The sequence below is a fragment of the Salminus brasiliensis genome, chromosome 20 (assembly GCF_030463535.1).
Source record: "Salminus brasiliensis chromosome 20, fSalBra1.hap2, whole genome shotgun sequence".
NCBI lineage: Eukaryota > Metazoa > Chordata > Actinopteri > Characiformes > Bryconidae > Salminus > Salminus brasiliensis.
In genome coordinates this window covers 11,017,233-11,043,606 of record NC_132897.1, presented here as the reverse complement: position 1 = coordinate 11,043,606, position 26,374 = coordinate 11,017,233, and the positions used below count along the sequence as shown (strand labels likewise).

Genomic DNA, 26,374 nt, shown 5'->3' with positions numbered 1-26,374 from the left:
GATGACATAAATAAGTTGAGATCTTACAAAAACAAACTATAATCAACCTGTTTTCACATGGAAAGTGGAGTAAATAAAATATACATAACTTAAATGTTAACATTAATAATAATTGTATTAATATTTCAGTCATTTTGGCGACAACAAGAAGTTGATAAAATAATATCTATATATTTCCTGAAGGAATTGCACAATGATTCCCTCTTCCAGTTGCTAGACTGTTGCTATGTGATCAAATTGGTGAAATTGATTCTGCTTGGTGGTTGCTATGGCATCACAGGTGGTTGCTATGGTGTTGCTAGCTGGTTGCTGTGGTATCCCATGTGGTTGCTTTGGTGTTGCTAAGTGGTTGCCATGGTATCCTAAATGATGTTGCTAAATGCTTGCTAGAAGGTTCCTATGGTGTGTCTGTGTGCTAATATGTAAGCACATTGCAAAGCATTATTAGAGTGTATTATACAATATAATGCATAAAGAAAATATTAGAACCTTACATTTTACACATGTCCTCGTATTATATTCTGACAAATGTTATTGGCAGTGTATATGTGTGTGTGAATGTGGCTGTGTATAACTGTATGGCTCTGTATGTGCATCTGTGTGCAGTATAAATGTATGTGCTTTATGGGTGCATGGACTTATGTTTATGAGTGTACTTCTGTGTCTGCATATGCACATGTGTATGCATGCCTGTGTTTGTGTATGTGTGTACCTGTGTGTGTACCTGTGTGTGTAACTAGGTTTACAGTCCCTTCCAGGGAGACCCTCCTGGAGCACAAAGCCCTGCTTGTGTGAAGGTGTCATGGAGCAGTGTGTATCAGACACAAGATTGAATGTCTTTTAAGCATGGAGGAAGCAGAGACGGAGCGAGAGAGAGGGGGCGCGGCCGGGCGAGCCCCGCCACCAAAGAGGCTTTTGACGACGGCCAAAACAGATGGCTGGGAATTGAGAAACAAGGTCAGAGGACAGCACACACTCTCTGCCCGCCGCGTTCCCGTCCGCACATTCGATACGCCGCAGCATCATCTGATGTCCGCCTCCTCTTTTTAATTAAAATGGATGGTATGGAATAAGAGCTTGCTTGTTTTCCCTGGAAGGTGCTTAGGGGAGAAGTAAAGCTCTAGTGCCGTCTTTGTGAGGGCCTGTCACATGAAAAGAGCCACTGTGTCGGGCGCTCGGAGCGCGACCACTCCGAGATAACCTGGACTTGAATGATAACAGTCATGCCAATGTTTGGGCGACATGTATTTACATGGGAGTTGATAAGTTGTGGTAACACAAGCCACTGTATTCACTCAGCCACAATGCAGGCACCCTCTTTCCCGTGTTTCTGTGGCCTAATCTGACACTATCCAATGCCTTCCTGGCTCATGTCGGATGTTTCTGCGTGATTCTGTCACAGTGCAGGTCAGTCACGCTGGAAACAGGTCCACTGGAGTGCTAAAACATTAGCCGCCCCCTTTCACAAGTGAAGCTTTCAAGCCACTCATGCACTGCTAGGTCGTTTTTGTTCAGGCCATTTGGTTCCCAATACTGATCCTGCAATGACTCTGCCTTGTTTAGGGTTTTCCCTGCTTGGATACACTCACTTCAGCACTGTTACAAATGCTGGGTGATTTGTTTCCACCCAAACGCTGGGTTGAGCCTATTTCTTTGTTGGGCTTTTCCACAGAACCGTGTAGTTGTGCAGTCGATCTCAGTGATAGTGGCGCTAATGTGGATTAAACTGTGCTCCCAGGGCCCCTCCATTACTGCCAGGTGTAACTACTACTGGATCGTTATAACCCACTGATCCACTGTTTTATCTCTGTACACCAGCTTGTTGGATTTGAAGTGAAGCAGTGCCTATGAGGTTAATTTGATGCCATTTACATATACATTAGAGAAACCATGTGAAAGTCCCAAGTTGTTGCATACACTGTTTGTACATTTCAGATTCAAACTAGTAAAAAGTCCCTCTGTCCAATTACTTATGACCTGCACTATAGATAGAGCTTTGTTGGGCTGCGCTTCAGCCACTAGCCTTTCCTTTCCTTTGCAGCTGTGCAGAGAACTGTAGTCCAGCCTAAGTGTGGGCAGACTGGACCGTCCAGTGCGGAGGAGGCTGGCCAGCTGCAGGGACAATGCACTGTAAGCGATACTAGATGAACCCCACGGACAAGAATAGAAAGCGCATCAGACAGGATAATAGAAGGTGGGTGTTTATGGAGTTGTTAAAAGGGTTGTACTGTATGAGGTCAGTGTACACAAATGGGAATTTAATATGTGCCAAGCGTATGACTATGTACTTGGAAGGATATATTGGCAAAAATGTGTGTAAGCTTCGTGAGATTTTGACTGCAGATTTAGTTACCACTTTCAGAAGTTATAAATTTTACATTACTTATCATCTTTCATATTATATGATCTCATATTAAAAAACGTCATTTTCGTTATTTATTTTTAATTATCAAGTGCAGTTTTTATTGCGAAACATTTCATGAAAAATGGACCAATAGAAATGGTCCAAAATTATGATGATAATAATATGTTCTTGTTGTATTAAAGGACCCATATCCTACATTTCCCATATCCTTTATTATTCTCTGTGTGGTCTGCAGACACCAATCAGCCATAACATTAGTACCACCTAATATAACAGTAGGTCCTCCTTGTGCAGCTACAACAGGTCTGACCATTCAAGGCATGGACTCCACAAGACCTCTGAAGGTGTGCAGATCATCATCGATCACATCAGTGACCCATGGCCCTGTCATCGGTTCACCGGTTGTCTTTTCTTGGAGCACTTTTGGTAAGTACTAACCACAGCAAACACGATAGACCTCACAAGACCTGCCTGATGTTTTGGAGATGCTCTGCCTAGTCATCTCGTCATCACAGAATGACTCTTGGCTCAGAACTTCATGCTTGCCAATATTCCTGCTTTCAACAGATCACCTTCAAGAACTGACTGTTCACTTGCTGCGTAATATATCCACCCCTTGACAGATGTCACTGTAGATGATGACTGACATTAATCAGTGCTTTATCACCTGTCAGTGGTGCTAATGTTATGGCTGATTTCATTTTCACAAGGCTCTTTATACCTTAGATTTAACCAATTGTTTTTGTACTCTTAAGGATACATGTAAATGATCACTGTTCTGACATGCTCTCCTAATTTGCCTTATTCATTCATTCATTCATTCATTCATTTTTTTATAATTCTAATATAGTAAGAAATATCATTGTAAGTCTATATCATATCATGTGTATAACAAATATTGTAAATCTGAATGTTCTGGTGGACTGTATATATCACATCACACAAGCAAGTGACACCAAAAGATTCACTCCAACTGAAGAAAAATGCTAATGAGTCTTTAGGCCTTCATAGGTCCCCCCAGATTACACACTCAGGAGGGCATTGGGATGCACCTGGTCATTTTGACGCCCAGATAATGTGAATTTGATGATTCTTAAAATTGCCCTGTGGTTTGCAAGGGCACAGAAGGTCAAGAGAGCAACTAGTAATTGACCTCTATTCAAGACAGGACAAAGCCTCTGACATCGTCCTTCTACCACGGCCTGTATGACCAATCAATAATCGATTAACACAGCACACACACCGCGTAATTCCTAGACCTTGTAGAGACCAAGAATTCGTAAGGCCAACCAGTTTCAGTATGATGTACATAATGTACATTTCTTAGCTCCCACAGAAGCCGTAGAAGCTGACCATAACCAACCAGTTTCAGGAGCTTCAGACTGTGGTTAAAGGAAGTGGTTTTGGTCAGAAATGTTATGGATTTATGGATGAAGTAGAATCTCCTAAGCAAGCCGTGCCCAGCTAGAGCGAAAGCCGGCGTGTTTATTTGAAGTTAGATCCTATTTTGGGTCCTGACAGAGGCTTCCACTGCACCTCGGCTGATTTCGGGCAGGCCCCTTAAGCTGTTGGAGCAGAGAGGATTAGAGTAATAAACCTCTGAAACCTCCACACTTCCTTCAGCTGTTACTCTATTAAACTGCCGTGTAAAAAGCTGAGTGATAGACTTCAGCCTTCCCTCCAGGCACGGAAAAACAAAATTCAGTCATTTAAATTTTAGGCTACATGACAAAAAGCACAGATTTCTTTCTGAATACTACACTTTATAGATCCAAATATATCCAGATACATTGTCTAATTGGTGAACGCAGAAAACACAGGCGTTTAAACGCGCATACAGAGTTTCCATACAAATACATGGCCGATAGAATGGGAGTCCCAGAGATATTGAGCAGTGGAAATGTGTTCTCTGGAGTGCTAGAGCTCCATCCAAAACCTTTGGGATGAGTTGGAGTGAGGTTTGGGGTCCAGAACTTCATCCAGCATCCGTGCCTGACCTCACTAATGCTCTTGTGTGGCTGAATGCAGTCAAATCTTCAAAGCAATGTTTCAATATGTAGTAAAGTAAAGCTTTCTCAGGAGAGTAGAAACTGTTACTGCTGCAAAAGAGGTACAAACTCTTTATTAATACCCTTGATTTTAGAGGAAACGCCGGACGAGCAGGTGTCCACAGACCTTTGGACAGTATAACGGATGAACAGTTTGCAGAAGTTCTAACTCTTCTACTCCCCTGCTGGACACTGAGTGTGTTGCGGCCACTCTTATTTGAGAGAGAGAGAGAGAGAGAGAGAGAGAGGGGAGACAGAGACACAGAGACAGTCTGGAGTATGTGTGTGTGTGTATGTGTGTGTGTGTGTGTGTGTGTGTGTGTGTAGAAGAGGAGGGGGTTGTGGGGTTGTGGCCATTTAAACACCACTCTCACTGCAGTTATCCTGTGCAGGAAACGAGAACATATGAATGTCTTGTAAAATCTTGAGGTGTCTGTATATTGCATCTATAAAACGGCAGACTGTACCATCCCATAATGTCTGTCTCGGCACACATTTTCCAAAGTTTTCTTGCCCTAATTTGTCTTTCTACTCACCCAGAACCGTTTTGTGAAAGCACTCCAATTATTGTGGTAATAAACGTAATACTACGCTGCACGCTTCTGCACTGCTCTATTATAGGTGTGCTCAGAAGAGTGCTCAGAGCTAACTGCCACTGTTTAAAGAGCTAACACTACAATCACTTCACCCCTATTTCCAAACCATACAGTTACCAGGCTGTTATAACGCTGTAATGCAAATCTCAAATTTGCTTCTGATTTCTGACTCATTTGTTAGATTAGTATCTCAGTACAGTAAAGCAGTTTCATTCAAATCATGTGTTTGATACAGAGATTACAGAGCCCTCGTTTATGATTATGATAACAGCACATTACCAATTACATAGGAATGTATATGCTAATGTATGGATTATGCACATGCAGAGGGGAATTCTTGTTAGTTACAAATTAATTAGTTAATATGGTTTAATGGCTGCTTAAGCATCTGCATTATATTCTGATTATTAAGAAATTAACTTTTATAAATAATGTATGCTACTTAAAAGAAATACAAGGAAATAAAGAATTAGTTACTGATTAATAAAACCACTATTGCTGCTGCTACTACTACTACTAAGTGCAATAATAATAATAATAATAATAATAATAGTTTATTAAATTAATAACAGTAGATTAATATAATTTCCCCCCAATGGTTTCACAGAGGCATGAAGTTCACCCACATTCCCTCTCTTTATTCTCAAGCTCCGTTTATGGGCGGGGCTTACACGCTCACATGGGCGTGTCCAATGTAGCACTATGGGCGTGGTCTTAAACTCCAAGTGGGCGTGGATTTCTCTCAACTGACGATTCTCGTATCGATCTCCTGGAAGAAGAAAAAACACCCAGACTCGCTCCGTGCTGGAGGGTTTTGTCCGTGTGGAAGGAGCAATGCGATGTCCAGCGCGGACACACCGACTTCAGCCGCCCTGTTCGTGGACTGACCTCTTCTCCACGGACCCCGGAACCTAAGAAGGAGAACAGCTCCGTGGCTCCAGTTCTCCACACTTTTGTGTTGTTTTTCTCGTCTCCTCTACACTTACCGCTCCTGCTGCTGCTGCTGCTCCTGCTGCTGCTGCTGCTGCTGCTCCTCCTCTCCGGTGTGGAGGTTAAGCTCAGGAGCGTTAGCTTTTAGCGGCGGTTAAACCCGTTTTAGTGTCCGGGGAGGAAGCGCCAGGCTCCGGCTCCTCGGCTCTGGCTCGCCCCGTGTCCCGTCCCGCTCGCTGGATGGCCGGGTATGGGGAGAGCAGGCTCCTGCTGCCCCGGGGCTGAGCGCCTCCCGCTCCCGGCCTCCCTCGTCTGCCTGCTTCTCCTGGGATATCTCTCTCTCCTGGCTCCGCTCGGTAACTCCTGTTTATTTCACCAGACGTTCAATTTACTAAAAATAAATCTATGTAATAATACTGCAAAAATAAATCTGTATGATGTATATTGCTTTATAATATTTGTATAATAATGTATAATATGTTCACTGTAGTTGTAACAGTGTAATGTGTAGCTACTATCCTGTAGTAAACAATAGACTCCTATGGGAATTGTGTTGAAATTCCTGAAGTATTACAGTATTATAGATTCATAGATTTCATAATCAATATAATAACATTATATCAAGTTAAAGTGAATAAATGTGTTTAATCAGCATGTTTAGTACCAAACGTTCATAAACTAAAAGATAAAACTGTATTAACGTAATATATGTATATTTTATTAATATGGACACTTGACATAGCAGGTCATGGACCGAGCACAACACACTTCAGTGGTCTTTAGAGATACAAATAGATGTTTGAAAGATTATCACAGTAGTTTCGAGTCACTTAAGAACTGTAATATGTCCAGAAATCTTTATCATCTTAAATATGCAAAGTCCTTTTCATTGTAAATCAGTGCTTAGTTGTGAGAGAATGAGCCCTGCGTTCACTGTGTGTGCTGCATCTGCAAAACTGCAGGCTGGAGCATCTCAGTGTCCATGCTAACCTTTTTTAATGAGGTGCAAACTGATCAGGAGACTCAGAAGTGTCCCTGTGTGTCCACTGAAGCCTCCTGATTCGGATCCGGACTGGTGTTGCATTGATTTGTACAGATTTGTAACTCTGGAGTGGTGGCTCATAGCTTTCCTCTGCTAGAGATCTGCCTGCAGGATCACTTTCACTCACGTTCAGTCTGTACGGTGCAGCGTGTTTTTCACCTTTACTTGCTGACTTTGAGACAAACGTCCTTACTGACAAACAGTGGGCCTTTGCCGGGAAGGAAACATCCCCCGTAGCTGTGCAGACTGGTTTTGACCAGCGCTGTAATGCTCTTAGAGTTAAGGAGAAGTTATGATCTAATTCCTGATTCATTTACTTCTTGAGCTGCCAGTTTAGGGCTTCCTTATCTCTCCAACAATCCGATTTTTCTCCAAGTGAATAACGGCTACGTGGTTCTCAGCAGCGATGCTGCTTCTTTTTCAGGAAGAAAGTGCTCCACAGAGAATATGCCATTGTGCTTTTCATTGGAATTGCCGTTTAGGACCTGTCAGAGAAAAAGGAGCTCCTTTGGATGTCTCGCACCAGTTTGGAGAGCTCTTTAATGACCCCAGAGAAATTGGGTTGCCTTGTGAATAGGAGACTGTGAATACTCCACATTTGGTGCGCTGTTTTCACTTGGCTCTCTGACAGCTGCTCCGCTTTGGGTGTCCTGGCCATAGCCTGTGTTCATGCCATTCTGAATTAATGGCGGTGGGAGAATACTGCTGGGTGTCCATTGAGCGGTCACACCTTCATAATTAATTTAACGTGGACCCTGGGCAGTCGAGCACAACGCACTTCAGTGGTCTTTAGTGGTGAGAGAAAGGCATTTGAGCGGTTCAAGCAGTTCTTGAGCAGGTTTGAGGATTGAAATTTTTTTTTAGAAGTGCTTTTTGCCTCATTTGGTGCTGACTACTCCAGTTCTCCTGCCTGACAAACTTTGTTCCAGTGATTTTTGATGTGTGCGACTGATCTCTGTGGGTTGTGGATCTGCAGTACTAAAGTGAATTTATAATGTGGCGTTATAAGTGTGTGTCATTGTGCAACGTGTGTGAAGTGACTTGCCAAGGCACTTTGACCGCTTGGAGATCAAGATACCTCTACAGTTTATTGATAAATGATTCAAAATGTACAGATGATGTTCGACAGGATTCATTCGATAATGCTAATTCTGATAATAATGAATGAAAAGGAATGGACACCAATTACTTTTGTGAAAAAGACGTCATCTCTCTTTGTCTTTTCCCATTTCTGCTTGTGGATGATGTTCCTCACTAGCGTACAAGGGCTTGGGAATTTGATCTTTTGTTATCAGCCAGACAACTCGACTAGATTAACCTCCTTTATAACATCATTTTCCTGACATCTTGCAAACCTGTTTGGTGAAAGAAACTGTCAGGTAGGCTATATATGTAGAATATATATATATATATATATATATATATATATATATATGTATATATATATATAGAGAGAGAGAGAGAGAGAAAGAGAGAAAGAGAGAGAGATCCACAGAAATCTCAGCAAGGCTTTGGTGCTAGTGGAGCTGGAGATGTCATTCCGACACAGCAGCTTGTAACCCCCCCTGCTGTACGCAGTTGTTAAAGTTCACCCCTTGGGGGGGCAATGGGGGCGAGGGAGGGGGTGCAGTTGACCTCCCTGCCCTGGCCAAATTCCACATCTTGAAATTTCACTCGCTGCACCGGCGAGGGCCCCACTGCAGCTGAGGAGCGCCTCGCCAGCGGCCGGCCACCCTGAGAAAATATTTCCAGCGGCTTTAATTGCAACAAGGGTGCGCTCTGTGCTCCGAAACGACACACTTCAGCCCCGCAAATTAACTCGCCCTGTGAAACAAACACCTTGTTTTCTCTCTCTCTAGCTTGTTTCTGTCTCTCACTCTCCAGCTCTCTCCCCCTCTCTGTCTCTGGTTTATTACGAGTTTGGTTTTATGGTCTTGGCTGAACCAGAAAAGAACACCAAGGACTTTGTTCTTTTTACCCCGAAGACTGAAAAGACCTGAAAAAATGAGGCCACTGGAGTTTTCATGGTATTTCTGCATTCGGGAAGTTCATAGAAACAGTGTTATCCAACAGACTCGTGCTGTCCGGAGTTCACAGGCGGCTTGGTTCTGATCTTGCAGTTAAAATCAGTGGTTTTCTATGATATCTCCTATTCTATTGTCTAGTGTATTGTTCTTTTGTATTCTCGTCTGTGTTGAGCCCACTAAGGCAAATTCCAGCCAGCGACTTTGACATGGCAGTAAAGATTGGATCTGGAATCTGGGAATCTTATCTTCTTTTCAAATGCAGTACGTAACAAAGAGGAAGTTTTGGGCGGTTAGGTTTAGCGTCACTCTTTGGCAGCACACTGAGACATTCTACCACAGCCTGTGATGGTTTGATTTGTTCACCCTCTGCTGCTCGTAATAGTTTATGATCTGCTGCCCCCACCTGGGGGACCCCCAAAGACATTCCATTCCATTCCTCGCTCGCTCACTCGCTCTCTCTCGCTCGCTCTGAAATTACAAACAGCCCTCAGCTTGAGGAGTCTAGAGGAAGACCGGCTTACTTTCTCCTGCGTTCCTTCGTTCCTCTGCTTATCAAGTGTCCCGGTGTCATTATTGTTATTGGTATGACTGTGGATCCAATTGCACGGCTCCCTCACAACAGCGTTTTTGAAACAGGAGTGTCAGGTGACGGGCTAATTGTGTTTCAGCTACCTAGCTGCGAAAAAACAGATTGTGTCCATGACTGCTGTGAATTGGATTAGGACAGATCTCAGATAAAGGCCATGCAGTTTGTCCTGATCATGCACAAGAGCTGCACTGACATTCGTCACACATGTGACAGCAGGACAGGGAATAAGCTCACCTGCTGATTAGGGGTGGCCAATATGATGTGTTGTAGTTTTTATGACGAATCATAATTCACTTTTTGGAGTATATCATGGGGGCTTGCGGAGCAGTGAACTATTGCATGCATTATAAAACAGACCAATTATCTCAGTAGAAGGTGAAAACTAGCTTAACTAAGTGGGAAATCAAAGGCAAATATCTGGGGAAAAAAACAGCATTGGGTTGACATCAACCTCCAACGTTAGACTGTTGTTGAATTTTGGTTATTTAACACCATGACTTGACACCAGCAACATATTAACATCTAACAGCGTTTGAATTTCGCGTTGTCTGAGCGTTAACATTCTGAAGTTTAGCAGGCACTGGGTTTGGTCTCTTGTAAACAAAAATAACCAGTGTATAGTAACATGGAGCTGTTTGACATCTGAGTATCATATCTAGATTTATTTTTCTTCTATTCCTTCTGAAATAGTGGATTTTTAAACAAACGTTGGGATAAAAATAATCCCTACACTTATCACTTTTCTAAAACACTCCTGTTTAGCTGGTGCATTTTTTTCTATTCCAGCTTGTTTGTAAACTTAAGAAACCCTTCTTGTGAGACATATCATGCACTGTGCTACCTGCATTGTGATGTTTTAGGCATTTTGCCCATCCTCTAAACTGATCTGAGATCAGCACAGGTCTACTATCCCATGCTTGTTTGGCAAACCTGGTTTCAGATCAGCTTTTGGGGGCCAAGATCTTTGCCACCGCCCCACACATGCAGCTGGGCGAAGTGCTGGAGGCGCTTGAGTTTGGTGGGTGACGAGGTCACGCGGGGCTTCCATGAAAAGCCTCTCTGTTCATGGGTGAGAAGCAGGGCATGCCTACCTAATGTGGTTACATCTGCAGCCAGCCCTTTTGTCATTTTGGAGACTTTGCTCAACAGTCTGTCTCAAACCATTCATGAATTCATGACTTGTAAAGCCATGGATGTGTCATATATATATATATAGCATGGTGTATATATACCACAGTATGAAGCAGTATACAATTTATAATATTAATATATGTATAATATAATGAATAATAGTGTGGACGGCCCTTCTAATGAAGGCATTCCGTTACTTGAGTACTTAAGTTGCACCCATTGCTGACACAGATGTGCAAATGTGCGCACACAAACACACACACACACACACACAGCTTGTCTAGTCCCTGTAGAGAAGTATTGCCAATAGAATAGGACTCTCTGGAGTAGATGAACATGAACCTGTCGAGCTAGAGGGGTATAAACCCCCCAGTATTGAGCTGTGGAGCAGTGGAACTCTGTTTTCTGGAATGATGGTTGGTGCCCCATCCAATATTTTGGGCCGAATTGAGGAGTTGGGGCTAAGGTGGGGTGGTAATTACCCAACATCCTGCAGGTTTCCCAATACTTTTGTCTATATAGAGAATCATCATCATGCTAGTAATGAAATACTATATTGTAGTTACTGAAATATAAGATTAATAACTGCAAAACAAGCCTGAAACATAGGGGGTTAAAGTAACATAGGGTTAATAGAACAGTGCCTTTAAAATTCAGAAAACCCACCAGTGTGTGTTTTAGCGTGTGTGGGAGAGTTCATTAGGGCCTTTCTCCTGCCGTTTTCTAAGCCTTGCCTTTTGTACCACAACATGGCTTCAGCTGGGCCTCCATATTGTTTTACAGCTTGTTAGTGAAACTCAATCTGGCCGTGCTTCGTCATGCCTCCTCTGCTGGCTGCAGCGGGGCACGGTGGGCCGATCTTCCGCTGCCGCTGCTGCCTGCAGTACGCCATCATCTGATAATCAAATCAGATGCATTTGAATAGGCTGTGGTTGGGAGCTCTTGGCAGCGCAGGCTGCAGTGGGAGGCCCTTACTGTGGAAGATTGAGTCATTACAGGCGTGTTAATGGAGAGGCTGCAGCTCATATCAGATTATGAGAGGCCTCTCTCGCTCTAGCTCTGTCTCACTCACTCTCACTCTCTCTTTCTTTCGCTCCCTCTCTCTCAGTCTCTCTTGTTCACTCTTTTACTCTCTCTATTGCTCGCTTGCTCACTTTCTCCCTCTCTCTTTCTGAGGTAATGCAGTTGGACCACACTTGAGCAAGTCACAACTAATGGTGTATGAGTGTTGTTTTCTCTCGCGCACGCTCACTCTCGCGCGCTCTCAGGCGTTTTATTTTGTGCTATGTCATTGCTTGATAATGGAGTGGAGTGCTCTGTGTGTGAAATCAATAATGAAACAGAGCCTCTTACCGTTTTTAAACAAACAAAAAGCATTGTGACTTAGTGTGCAGGAGGCTCTTTACCAATGCCTGACGCGATTGGACTTTCGAGCGTTTGAGGGAACCAGAAAAAAAACCCCACAAGTGGCCTTCAGTCTGTGGCTGAAAGTGGATTAACGTAAACATTTATGCTCCATTTGAAGTGAATTTGGTTGAATATTAGCCTGGAGTAAGTGGCTAAAGTTGACACTATGATGAGTTACTCTTTTGTAGTTCCAGGCAGAAGGAGGGGGTTGATCCCACCTCTATATAAGCCTCCAGTGTTTTCTACTGGTTTCACCTTTGAGGTGCCGATTTATTTGATCTTATTGGTGCAATAAACACGCTTCTCCAGTGATAACGGGAGATTTTACACGCCTGCTCTTTCTGTCTTTTGCCCCGCGGTGTAAAACAAGGCACAGAGTCTGACCTTGAAGAAACGCTTACGCAAGACACACCCTCGCTTAGGAAATTCCAGTTTAGACCGATCCAAGACATATAGGGAAATAGTTGCACACACATGTGCAGCATTAAGGAGCATTCAGCTAACCTTCGCTTTTCACTAGAGTGTGTTTCGCTTTGTGCTGTTTTGGTCACTTTCAAGCCGACAAAAGCTGATGAGATGATAATGACATAATTACGTCTTATTACCCCAAATCAGATAATCCACTTAATCACACTCTACAAATTGTGTCATTTTAATCTTTCAAAAAGTCTTTGTCACCACTTTTACAATTCCTGAGTGAAAGAAAAGCTAAACAGCTCTGCTACCTGCTCTCCTTTTGGTATCTGACTGTGGAAGAGGTACAGAAACACTTTTTTAAAACCATAAACAAACAGATGTCTTATGAATTCAGTAGAAATGATCTAGAGTGGGATTTTGACTACAGTGGACATTAAAAAGGGTTATCCTAGCTGTATTTTAAGCTGTCGAACACAAGTAATCAGTCATTCATTCTGTAATCCAGAACCACTTCAGAGGTGTTTTTGGGGTGATAACAAGCTGTGCCCCTTATCTTCCTTATTGTCACTGACGTCTTCTGTAGGTCATACTTTAAGCCTTCAAATAAAATAAATCAATCATTCATTTAGTAAATCAGTCATTCAGTCAAAACTGAAGACTGCCAGGACAGTGATGATGTTCTTCTCTATTCTCACTGATGTTGCCAGTAAGCCTTCTTATCTCTTCATCTTCTTGGTAGATTGCATTCAGTATGTAAACTATAAGAAATCAGTCATCCGTTCAATCAAAGCCACATGTCATATAGACAGTCATGAATAGAGATGGACTGATCAGTGTTTTTGTGTCTGGATTGCTACATTAATCTTTATTTCCTTAATTTTCCCCCTTTTCTCCAAATTTGGCACTGCTAAATAAACCCTGTCTTTCATTAGGAGGTTAAGGACTTAACCCTTTAACACTCCAAGGCTTATTACACACTATTACAGTAACTACAGGGACGTCTGTGCAAACTGGTGGAGCTATTTAGTGGTAATAGAAGTGTTTAATAAAACATTCGGCCATTTAAGTGGTTAACACATGTCTCCTCTGATACATGCGAAGCCAGCCACCACCTCTTTTGGAACTGCTGCCATTGCAGCATTGCCAGGCAGCCGGTCGCGTATCGGACAAATGCTGATCGTATATTTTGGCTGAAAATCGTCTGATGGCGATGCATAGCTGATCCATTTTTCCATCTGTAGTCATGATGGTTTTCTTTTTCTTGCATATTCTCATTGACACTGCCTGTAGGTCTCTACAATTAATCCTTAAGGACCTATCACTGAGTTCTGAGTTCATTTCCATCTATTTCAGTTTCATAGTAGGCAGTAGGGATGTAGTGTGGTGATGTTAAAGAAGAACCACATTGTTTTCCCTAAAGGACCATCAATAGACAATAAATTAGTGTAAATTAGTGTGCAAGGAACCTTTTTGAAGTTTATCAAATCACGTAAGATGAAGGTTCTGTACTAATTCAAGTTTTTAATCCAAGCCGAGAACAATAGCATGTCCAGAATAACACTAACCGTACAATAAGCCTGAACCTGAGGTTAACGCGTCCCTGTCTTCTTGCTCTTTCCAGGGGAGAGCCAGGTGCAGACTCCTCAGTGCCGGATCCAGAAGTGCACCACAGACTTTGTCTCGCTCACTTCACACCTGAACCCTTCGCTGGATGGCTTTGACGCTGAGTTCTGCAAGGCTCTGCGGGCTTACTCGGGCTGCACCCACCGCACGTCCAAGAGCTGCCGGGGCAACTTGGTCTTCCACTCTGCCATGCTGGGAATCAGCGACCTCATGAGCCAGAGGAACTGCTCCAAGGACGGCCCCACGTCCTCCACACACCCCGCGGCCCCCATCGAACCTTGCAACTACCACAGCCGCTACCAGCACCAGGCCGCCCTGCCCGGGACGGGGACAGAGCTCCCCCGTCCCAACTATCTGTTCTGCGGCCTGTTCGGGGACCCACACCTCAGAACTTTTAAGGACCAGTTTCAGACCTGTAAGGTGGAGGGGGCGTGGCCCCTTATCGATAACAATTACCTGTCGGTGCAGGTGACAAATGTACCAGTGGTGCAGGGATCAAGTGCCACAGCAACCAATAAGGTGGGTCATTAGAAGGGGTGTAAATCTGTAACCTCAGTTTAATATGATGATGATTCTTTAGGGAGGATCATTGAATCTCAGAATTGGTTTAAAAAAACATTAAGCACAGAACAGCTGAATAAAATGTGTCAGGACAAACTTTTTAGACAGGAATACAGACGGTAAGTACAATACACCAAGATTTATTTTGGTATCACTCGAATGGTCCATTGTAGATGCCTCATAGGTGCTCACCTGACATTCAACCAACATTTATCTTAATATGTAATAAATGCAACTGAACTCTAAGTTGAATGTAAATGATTGTCTACTGAGTGTAACCCTACACCTAACCCTAACCTTAACCTTTTAGGTTAGATTTAAGGTTAAGGTTACAGTTCAGCTACATTTAATACACATTTAGTTGAATGTTAGTTGAATGTCAGGTGAGCATCTACAAGGCACAACATATAATGAACCATCCAAGTTAAGTAGTAACCTTTTCTTTTGAGAAAGGTTGAGAAATGTTTAATTAAGTTATAATATTGTGAAATGGTTGCAGCAAAAACATCACTTTTAGACGTTGGCCTATTTTAGGAATGCACAAGTATATGTACAATAATATTTATTATTATAATATATATTATTTATTGAATGAGAGATTGGACAGAGTATATATTTGAGTTCCTGATTCTATGCATAGTCGTATGCAAAAGTTTGACTCCCCTTTTTCGTTGTGTCGGTGAAAATAAGAACCAGAAATCCTCCACAAAGACACTTTGGCGCGTTTAATAAACTACTACTGAGTTTGACATATTGGTAAAAATAAAACGTGTATCTTACTGATTATTTTGTGTTTTATTTTTCTCCCAATATGTTAAATTAAATTCACAAAATTAATGGAAATTGTTCTTTAACAGAACCATAATTTGCCCTTATATATTTTTTGCTGTAGAGGCTTCATTGACTTGTTGTTTTAAGATAAGATAAGATAAGATAGTCCTTTATTAGTCCCGCATGGAAAATGAACAACAAAAGTTGTTGTCATTTGAACAGGGGATGAAAAACCTCTGCATACAAGTTATATATATACTGCTATTAGTTCTTAATAAATCTCTGATGGTGACACAATTTAATCCTAGTGCAGCTGTTTTTAAAATGGGTTATTCTGTATGTATCCAACGCCACTTACCATCTTCCCCTTTCTAAAGTTTAGCAGCTTTTTAATCCCAGCACTATGTATGTGTCCGATTTAATGAGCGTAGTTTAATTAAGTTTCAGAAAGAGCTTATCAGCCGGACACACAGATGGCTGATAAGTCAGACGAGCTGGTTCAACTTTGACCAAGTGTTCGCAGGTGCTGGTCAGACAAAGCAGAGCGCTGCGGTCTTATGACTAACACTTGTGACTAACGCGGCCTTGAAAGTCTAATGTAGTTAATGACTGGATATAGCCTGGGCTTTACTGCAGCCCTTATTAAGGTAGCCTTGAAAGAAGGCTCTGTCTCTATTTTTCCAGGCACACGACTGTAAGACCTCTGTCCCCCCTCCACTCTCGCTCTGCCACACACATGCACACAGATGCACACACGCACACACACGTACACCATAGCAGTATGTTGACTGCTATGTACTGAATGCTATGCTGTCTTAAAGTGGCAGTAAATATCTGATGTTAACGATTTTAGATATCTGACAGACAGCTCCCTGTTGTCGTCCTTCAAATGACAAAAAGATTACGGTCATCCGAGGAAGCGTGAAGAGGCTAACACTCCGGCTGACTAGGTTAATGCTAACTACCTCTCATTTGTGACCTCGCGACTTTGGAGGTGGGGGCACATTATTAACTGTTTGCCCGTAATTATTAGCACACACTGCTCAACTGAGGCCCTTTCAGCTGCCTCACCTAATGGCCAGCTAGTGGTCATTTTTCATCCATGTCATGTGAACAAAGCTTGCATTCATCCTTCACTAATGTAACGCCACACATCTTGTTAGTCAGCAGGCCTTCCCCTCCTTTTCAGTGTTGTGGAATGGCACAGTTTTAAACCTGTACGCTGTGTTTGTGTGTTTAGTAGACCACACAGACAAGCTGAAAGTTGAGTAGAACTGAAAGAGCAAATTGATTTTATGTAGAGTTTTTTTTTTTGTTTGTTTCAGGTATATTTTTAAGGACGCTTTAAAACATTGCTATTGGCTATGAAACATTTTGTTAAGATTAAAGAAAAAAGTTGGCAGAAGCCCAACCAATATAATATTTTTGCCACAATACGCAATGGTCACAGTGGTGGACCTCGCGGTTTCGGTACAACAGGTTAAAAGCAACACCCCCCCCCTAAAAGCACAAGGCTAAACTAGGTTTCTTTTATTGCTTTTGAAGTTGGTGCAGCCTGTAGTGTATAAACTGTTAACATATGCGAAGTGTTTCCACGCACATACCCTACAACTGTCAAATGACCCTGTCACACTGTCTTTGTCTAAACCACCATGATTTCATGAGTAAAATGGAAAAAGTCCAGAAGGTAGCAAACTGCTAACAAAATAGTGAGAAATAAGGCATAAAGAAACAACAGAGGACACAATAAAACTACGGTTACAACAGCAATGCTCATACATCCACTACAGATCCTACAATACTGTGCAAATCCATGCTTTACTTGCAAACGACTTACAGTGTAAAATTGTAAAATGTACATTACGTTTATCAGTCCACAGTGTGGATACTTTGTTCACCGCTTACTGCATAGCATGTATTCACCAAACCATAAGGTCTGTACTGTGACTGTGACTGTATCAACCTAAAACAATAAATTAATAAATAAATAAATATCTATTTTAAAGTAAACTTCAAACGGGTAACATGAACTCCAAAGACACTAATTTTCCAGACATGTTGCCTTAGAGAGCCTGACAGTTTGTTTGTTTGTTTGTTGTTTGTTTGTAAAAGGGCATCACATTCCTGTTATGTTGTAATGGTTACATCACATTACTTAAATGTGATACAACTGTTCACAAGACATTATTGGTATCAGTCAAATCAACTTTAATAGAGAATGATTTTATCAGCCAGTATTACATTATTGTTCAGGCCCTCGTAGCTGCATGTTTCAGTACAAAGAGAGCATTAATATGATGTGAAACTTGACTAAACCAAATTACACCTTAACCCTCCTTTACGTTCTCCCCTTAGATCACCATAATATTCAAGCCGTACCAGGAGTGCACGGATCAGAAGGTGTACCAGGCGGTGACAGATGACCTGCCGGCGGCCTTTGTGGACGGCACAGTGATTGGCGGCCCCAGCGAGATGCGCAGCCTGCTGGTGGTGGAGAAGTCTCCGGGCCGTCACGTGGAGCTTCACGCTGCCTACATCGGTGTGACGGTGGTGGTGCGGCAGCTGGGCCACTACTTGACGCTGGCGGTGCGCATGCCCGAGGAACTGGCCATGGCCTTCGATGAGACGCAGGACCTGCAGCTGTGCATGAACGGCTGCCCCAGCTCGGAGCGCATTGACCAGGAGGGCCGTTTGCAGCTTCCTGTGCTGGGCCTCCAGCAGCAGCAGCAAGTCAGGCCCGGGAGGGCCACCGCCCAGCGGGGCTCTACCTTTAGCCCAGAGAGTGCCTCCAGCAAGTGCAGAGAGCAGCTGGAGGTCAAGGACATTTACTTCCACTCGTGCGTTTTCGACCTCCTGACCACCGGGGACGCTAACTTCACCTCGGCCGCCTACAACGCACTGAAGGACATGGAGATGCTGCACCCCAAGAGGGAGCAATGGCACATTTTCCCACGCTCGGGAGCCCTTAAAAGTCCCCCGGTGGCCATTAGCGCAGTTCTGCTCTGCTTACTCGCAGCTGTACTTTCGCAATTGTAGACTTTTGTGACGTTTCACGTCTTCACGTCGAAACATTTGCAGTGTGAGAAGACACTGTTTGAAAACAATCAAAAAGGTACTTGTATATACTGTGTATACGGCTACGGAGGAAACGGGAGCCTCCTCCTGTCTTTCTATGACTGTAAATTTTTGTGTACATGCCATTTTCAGGGGCGGGAGCGGGTGGGGCGGGGCTTGATTTTTTTTTTTTTTAATGTAAGTAAATTTTTTTGGTGATCTTGTTTTGTTGTCGTTGTCCTCAGGAGAGGAAGTCTTAACGGAAGCACTTTATTTTTATGTTGCAACTACAGAACAGTGTTCCATAGAACCAGAGCTTTTCTTATGGTACCCACAAGCGCTTTTTGTTTGTTTATGTGTTTCTTTGTTTGTTTGTTTGTTTGTTCTTCAATGAAATTCTCTACACATGTCTGTACATAGATTGCTTACATAGGACTTACCTCACCATTTAACTCCACAGAACCATGTGACAGTAGGTTTGTTGAAGGGCGCAGCTGCCCTAGTAATGTGGTTGACGTTGGAAGGATCAGAACGAATTGTGACACAGTAACAGTATCAGTCTGTACGTCTTTCCTCATTTCCGTAGGCTAGAACTCAGTATCGTCGTTAAACTTTCCGTCAGAGTGTAGATTTCCATACATATATATATGAAGAATTCAAGCAAACACAGCAGACATAGGCTGAAGTAAACCTAATCCTCAAGGACTTTAAAAAACAGGGATCTCACTGTCCTCCAGTGGCTTGTTGCCCTTCCAGCAAATCAAATTTCATTTGCATTTAATTCCGGCCCTGCGTTTCATCATCAGTGACAATCAGAATCTTTTCTTTTTACTCAGATAACAGATACGTATGTGCTTTTAACAGTCATGGACAGCATGAAGATGGCAAAGCATTTCAACATAGATTCAGTCTGATTGGATTAGGGTTTCTCCCCAGAGTGAAGCCCAGCACTATGTTCACTGAGGAAACTGGAAGGTAGTGATCTCTCCATTGCTGAAGTGAGCCATTGCCTAGCTTTCTATTTGACTTTCAGGCTTACTACTAATGTACTAACGTCTTGTCTTTTGTTTCGCACCGTTGCCAAACAAGGTCGACCATCCGTTCAGTAAGGTTGCTCTCCAACCAAAGATCTCGCACATCCGTTTGCGATTGCAGCATGTAGCCAGTGGAAGCAGTTAAGACTTGGATTTTAAACTGTGGTCAAACCAGAGATTTTTCCTAATGAAAGATATTCCATACCGTCTGTCACGCAAAAACCCTGTATCTCCAAAATGACAGCTTTACAGGAGAACAAAAGACTTTCTTGACTTTTTTAAATGGAAGTCAGTGTAAAAAGATTGAATTCCTAGGTTTTTGGAACATTTCTTTTTATAGTGTCTATTTGGGCACTATAAGTATTTTATTTTTAGCTTTTTACCCAATTGGACGCTCCAATTTTAGGTAGCCAACCTAAACGATTGTATCTGTCCCTGTCCTATGTGATGGCCTATTGTGCTCTTTCAGGCTCTGGCTGCTGATGGCAGGCAGCATGACCAAGGATTCGAACCAACTTGGGTTCGATCCTTGGGTTCGATCCTTGGGTTTTCCGTTCACAATGTAAAGAACAACGTCCATATTCAGATAATGTCAACAAGTGAAAAGTGACGAAAATGGAGAGACAAGGTTTTCGCCTGACAGCAACGATGTGATGCTTTATTTTGCCAAAAATTTGCGTGGCCCACTGTCACAGAGGGGAACACACAGCATTTCCTTATTAGCACATGAAGCTCATGGCACTATTATTATATGGTTTCCAAGATACTGCAACACATTCAACCGATTAGACCCTTTTATACCAGTGGGCCTGCCTATCGAAGAGGTGCAAAATGTGTTTGACAATGTTTTTATTCTCCTCGGAGAATGCTAATGGGTGTCTTAAAGAGCATCTTTAAGAACGTTCCTCATCCAGAAAACATTTGAAGTATGTTTAAGTCTTTAAGCTTTTTCAAAAATCCAGAATTGGTTTTGATGAAATATTCACAGCACTTGCTCCTTTGCTGTGCTTTTGAGTTTGCATTGAACTGATTATGCCAGCGGTGTTAAATCCCATACTTTTTGGAGACTTCTGTACTGTGTATTCAGAATGGAAGCCCGTAGAAATGCTCCCGACCTAAATTCTTCTTTTCTAGCAGCGTTTTTTTTTTTCTTTTTTTAGTTTTTAAAGACTTGCTACTGTAGACTCATGTTTGTATGTTTATTTGCAACTACTGCCAGTGCCGAAGAGCTGCTACCATACTGTGACAAGTGTAATAGATTGTATTTGGAACACTGGGAGCGGTGATTGGCCAAATCCTAGATGGTCTGTGTTGATCGGCCGAATCCTTAGACGGTCTGTCGTGATTGGCCGAATATTAGATGGGCTTTATTTCATTGTTTGATGGATTTTTTTTTAGAGACCAGAGCAAGGCATCTGAGTGCAATTAACTGCAAAGGTAAGCCTTCATCCTGTGTTTTTGCTTTGTTACCTTTGATTATGTGATTTTATTTTGTTTTTATTTTTTTTATTTGTCGTGAGTGAATTCTGTTTTTTGTGAAGAGTGACTGCTCAATGTTTATACTTAAATTATTTATGAAATATAGTGTCTTGTTAGAGAAGTTGAGCTCCATATTCTTGCTGTTTCGAAAAAAAAAGAGTTTCAGATGTGATTGTACTGCCACCTAGTGGACCACCATTGTTACATCAGTGTTTTAGTATTGTACTGGATGCGGTGACTTAAAAACAAGGAAAAATGGAAAAAAGTGTGTTTTATTTAAAACATTAAATGAAAATACATAAATGCCGTGGACTGCCAGTGGTTTAACTGTGCTGTTGACACATTCCCTGTTGTCAATTTCCAGATCATACACATTCATATCCAACAGACAACTGTGTTAAATCCAACATTACAGCCTTTAAAATAAAGGCGCTGTAAATGGTCATTCCCCAATCTTACATCTCTATTGCAAACATGGTTCTTTCTGGAACCAGAAGTGGTTCTTCTATGGCATCACTCAAAGAACCGTTGAAGCACCCATGTGTAGGAAAGCCAGGAAATCTTCATCAACATTCCCTTGTCTGAGATGAGACTGAATGAGGAGTGTAAAGCATCCACTAGTGAACGAACAGTACAGAGCTGTGTGTAGTGCACTTCACCTGCTGTGTTCTTCAGGGTTTGAGGTTAGTTTGTGATCAGATATCTCCTCATTCTCACACCACATGATGCAGCACCTGCGTCATTATCTGATCAGAAAGCGCGAGGAAAACCCTCAAACACTCAAAACACTCCTTCAGACTGGCGGGTGTCTTCTGCCAGGAGTGGGCTACATCCAAGTGAGTCTGCTCATCTTCTGTGTGCATCTTCAGACATTCATTTGTTCCAGGTTATCATGACTGCATGACATTCTGACAGAGAGAAGATCAAACTGGTATTAGTGATGATTAGGAAAATCCCTAATAATAAATTATCTCTGTTACAGAGAAGAACAGTACAGTAAAATATTTATATATTTAATTTATTTATATATAAATATTTAAGGGATTTCTTGCTCATCTTTCAGGGTCCTATTGGTGCTTCTTGCGTGAATCTAACATTTACAAAATATTTCATGATATTTCTATTTTTTATATTTATAGTAAATCTACTACATACACATGACATTAAAACTGAAGCCAAGCTGTCAATTTTATTTATGAATTAAATAGTAATCAGGGTTTTATTAACAACATATTAATAACATAAATAAGAACATGTTATTATTAACAACACTATTTAATTCTATTTCATTCTAGTGATCACTGTAGCTAGATAACTAACCACTGAATCACCAGTGAATAACTTTGAGGGTTGTGGGAACCGACATCATTGTCATAAGTGGCCATAAGGCTTACTGATGCTTATGCAGGCTCCATCTCACAACTCACAGGCCTTAAAGGACCTACTGCTTAGTTAGTCTTGGTGCCAGATACCACAGGACACCTTCAGAGGTATTTTGAACTCAAAGCCTTGAATGGTCAGATCTGTTGTGGCGGCACAAGGGGGACCTACTAAATCTAAGACAGATGGTACTAATGTTGTGGCTGATCATTGTATATAAATAGCTCATAAACAGATTAATAGATTACACTGATCTCTAAAATCCAATGACAAAAATGAGATCAACTGACTCCAAAAAGGTTCCAGGGGGGAATGAATTTCCCCTATATTCATATAGAATTTCACAACAACCTGGACCACGTTCAGTAAATGTGTTGAGATTAGATTTGGCCCTATCATTTGATCCGGAGAGAAAATAAGGGGAAGCGGGGTATCTTACCCTGGGGGAGATTCCTCCCCCTAAGTTACTCTACATACAGAACAGTACAATAATATAGACTTTACCATTTAATGACTGCTTGTGTTGTAATCAGGACGTTGAAAATGGTGATCTTCAGCAGGAGAATTCTAAGAGCCTGTATGATCAGAAGATCGGTGTGAAACTTGACATCTGCCGAAACAGAGGGGAAAACATGGTTACTTCGTCACAGGCCTGGTTCAACAACATCACTTAGAGTCTGTTATAAAAATGGACCCACATATCAGCACTGCACATAATAAGCGAATATGAACCTGAAGTTCTCATGCCTGCCTTTCCACCATGGTAGGAAAACTAGCATACTGGCACAAAAACCTAACGATACTCTTAAAACTGGGGCCTATGAATACTTCTGTGAGATCACTGACCTTTAGTGAAGTCATTCTCATGCTCTGAACACACATCCTCCAAGAAGTCATCATCTAAATCTAGAAAAAGAATAATAATAATAGTTGTAATAAGCTGTAATAATAATAATTATCCAGTTGTACTGCACTGCAGTTTCAGGTCATAATTTCTCATGGAGTGGAGACAGACATGTAAGAGAGGATGTAACACTGGCATTTCAAGGCCAAGCTTGTGAGTGAGTAGGCAATGATTTACCTAGTCTCTTCCTTTGGAATCCACCAAAGTCTCTGTGCATGAATCGGATAGAGCCTCTGTGACTCACAAAGCAAGTGTAAGTCTCCCACTGAGTAGAAACCAGAGACCGAACAGACACTACGCTCTCAGTGCTGCCTTCTTGTTCCAATACATTGTAGATAACAGGCCCTGAGCTCCCGCTGCTGCTCCTGCTGCCGCTGCTGCCTCCGGAAAGCCAGGATATTCCTCCATCTCTGTTTAGGACGTCATTGACCACACATACCAGGATGGTCAACCCCCCAGAGTCGAGTGGGATGTGAAAAAATGGAGACAGTGTAGCATAAGGCGTCGCCTCCATGCCCACCATGTTAGTCACTGCTAAATAGACACAAAAAGTAATAAAACATAAGAATTGTTTATCATATGTATGATAAACATACATCATATATATAAACATATTTTTTTTATATATATCCAGGGCATCAAAAAAGTATATAGTAAAATAAACAAATAAAAAAAATAAATAAATAAAACATCCCAGAATCTTTTTTTTTGATATACATTTTATATATTAAATTTGTAGATTTTTTATATATATATATATATATATATATATATATAGAGAGAGAGAGAGAGAGAAATATATCATTGCTTTTATGCAAACACATTTTATCTTAAACGTTTGGCTTATATATGTATAATATATATAAAAAGATTCTGATATATTCTATTTTTGTATTTATTTAGTTGTTTATTTTACTTTTTTGTTGTCCTTGTCCTTATAGATTGTTCTCTGTATATATATATATATATATATATATATATATATATATATATATATATATATATATATATATGCAGAGAAATATATCATATATTATTGCTTTTATGCAAATACCTTTTATCTTAAACGTTTGGCTTTATATATATGACAGCCAGTTATACATATATATGTACATATATATACACAACCTTAATGAGCTTCTTAGCTTCAGTGCAAAACTAACAAAGAATTTCAGACAACAAACCTGTCTTGTCAGATTCATTACATTTGGAGTAAACTATGTAAATTCTCATTTTTCTCTTTAATTCATTCAAAGCATTCAAACATGTCTTACTCACTCGTAATGAGCAGGATGATGAGGAAGCTGCAGAGCATGATGCTGACAGGGCTGTTCACTACGCTCTGCCCATCAGCGCAGGGGATTATCAACTTTCAGTCATGTGACTTCACACCCGCCATGGAATCTTTCCACTGGGTTGTTGTTCTTTCCTCTTGGGCCTCTCTGCAGAGACGTGCATGAGCTTAACCCAAATGCCAACAGAAATACTTACACGCATCTTCACACAGGCTTATTTTGGCACCAGCTCCTATGGGGCATTATACTGTAGCTCTGAAATACAGTATTTGCATCCTACTGCATTGTTTGGCATTGGGATGAAGAAAATAGAAAGTGGGGGGGTTTGAATCCATGCAAGCCTTGCAAAATAGTTTAAACTACATATTCAAAGCACTGGATAAAACACAAGGGCAAATAAATGATCTGCCATTTTTCTCAAGGCTTGTCTTTAGTAGAATCACACCTGTTTTATGATGGTTTGTGGTCAAAGGATGATACAACCCCCAACGGCTTTTGAACATCTGGGAATCCATATGTGTTTGTTTTGTATGTAGTCTAACTTATGCTTTTGAAGAACAGCCTTTTCTGTACAGTACGTACGTATGTATGGTGGGCAATAAACAATAAACAACAATGATGATAGCAAGCTGTGTCAGCCATTATTCCACCCCAACTGTGATCTTCATGAAACAGTCATCATTTCCTGTGTTCTCACCAAAATATAACTTTTTGACTACAATGAGTAAAAGTATGTCTGCAGAACAAAGGTGCAGAGTTTCACATAAAGAACACCTCTCCAACTGTTGAGCACAGGGGTGGATGGATCCTGATTTGGGCTTGTGTTGCAGCCAGTGGCACTGTGAACATTTTACTTATAGAGGAAAGGAGGAATTCAAGCAATTCTGGGAGAAAAAAAGATGCAGATATAACTGCAATTGATATAAAATCGTGTTTTTTTTATGTGAATAAATTTACTAAATTAATATTTATTAGTTTAAATAAGAGGGTGGACTTGCTTCGCTTTGACAACCCTACCAATGATCCCGAAAATAATATAAAAATAGACCAAAAATAACAGGGTTTATAGGAATTGGGTTTGATGACTCAATACTTTGTTTACTAAATTCTCATTTCTCAGACTTTCGTTGCTATTGAAAACATCTTGCATTATAATAAAAAAAATCCATAAGCTGAAACCTTCCTACAAAAGCTGCATAAATAGACCTAAGGCACTAATAAATGACCACGTATCTCAATAATCTTTAATATACTTAATATTTACATTCTGATATATATATATATATATATATATATATATATATATATATATATATATATATATATATATATTTTATTTATTTATTTTTTTTTTCATTTAAGATTTTCTCTTGATCAGTTTCTCCTGTAAGGGTCGCCTATTTTGGTAGAATGGCCCTCCATTATTGATCTGTCAGGTTGGTCAGCTCGGCTTCAGCCAACATAGCACAATTCCTGTCTCGGCTCTCATGTGACTGCATACTAAAATGACAAAGCAGACCGAGCAGCTCGCTACAGCCACTCCACAAAAGCTGGGCTTTAAGCATGCCCCCAACCCTGTGAGGACGCAGGCCGGCGGGCTCTGTAAGTCATTTGTGCTGGGCTTGCTGTGTTAGCTGCTGCTCTTCCTGAGCCATTAGCAGCAGCCGCGCGCGCGCGAGGGAGAGAGAGAGAGAGAGGGGGGGGAGAGAGAGAGAGCGGGA

The 26,374-nt window shown here is 41.4% G+C and overlaps 1 protein-coding gene across 1 annotated transcript; it reads left to right on the top strand.

Moving 5' to 3' along the window:
* The first annotated feature begins 5,759 nt into the window (after positions 1–5,759).
* Positions 5,760–18,733, top strand: rgmb (repulsive guidance molecule BMP co-receptor b). The gene is made up of 3 exons (XM_072665084.1): positions 5,760–6,295; positions 14,174–14,694; positions 17,863–18,733. The coding sequence occupies exons 1-3, from the start codon at positions 6,190–6,192 to the stop codon at positions 18,541–18,543; spliced, it is 1,308 nt and encodes a 435-aa protein (XP_072521185.1). The 5' UTR covers positions 5,760–6,189; the 3' UTR covers positions 18,544–18,733.
* The last annotated feature ends 7,641 nt before the right edge of the window (positions 18,734–26,374 follow it).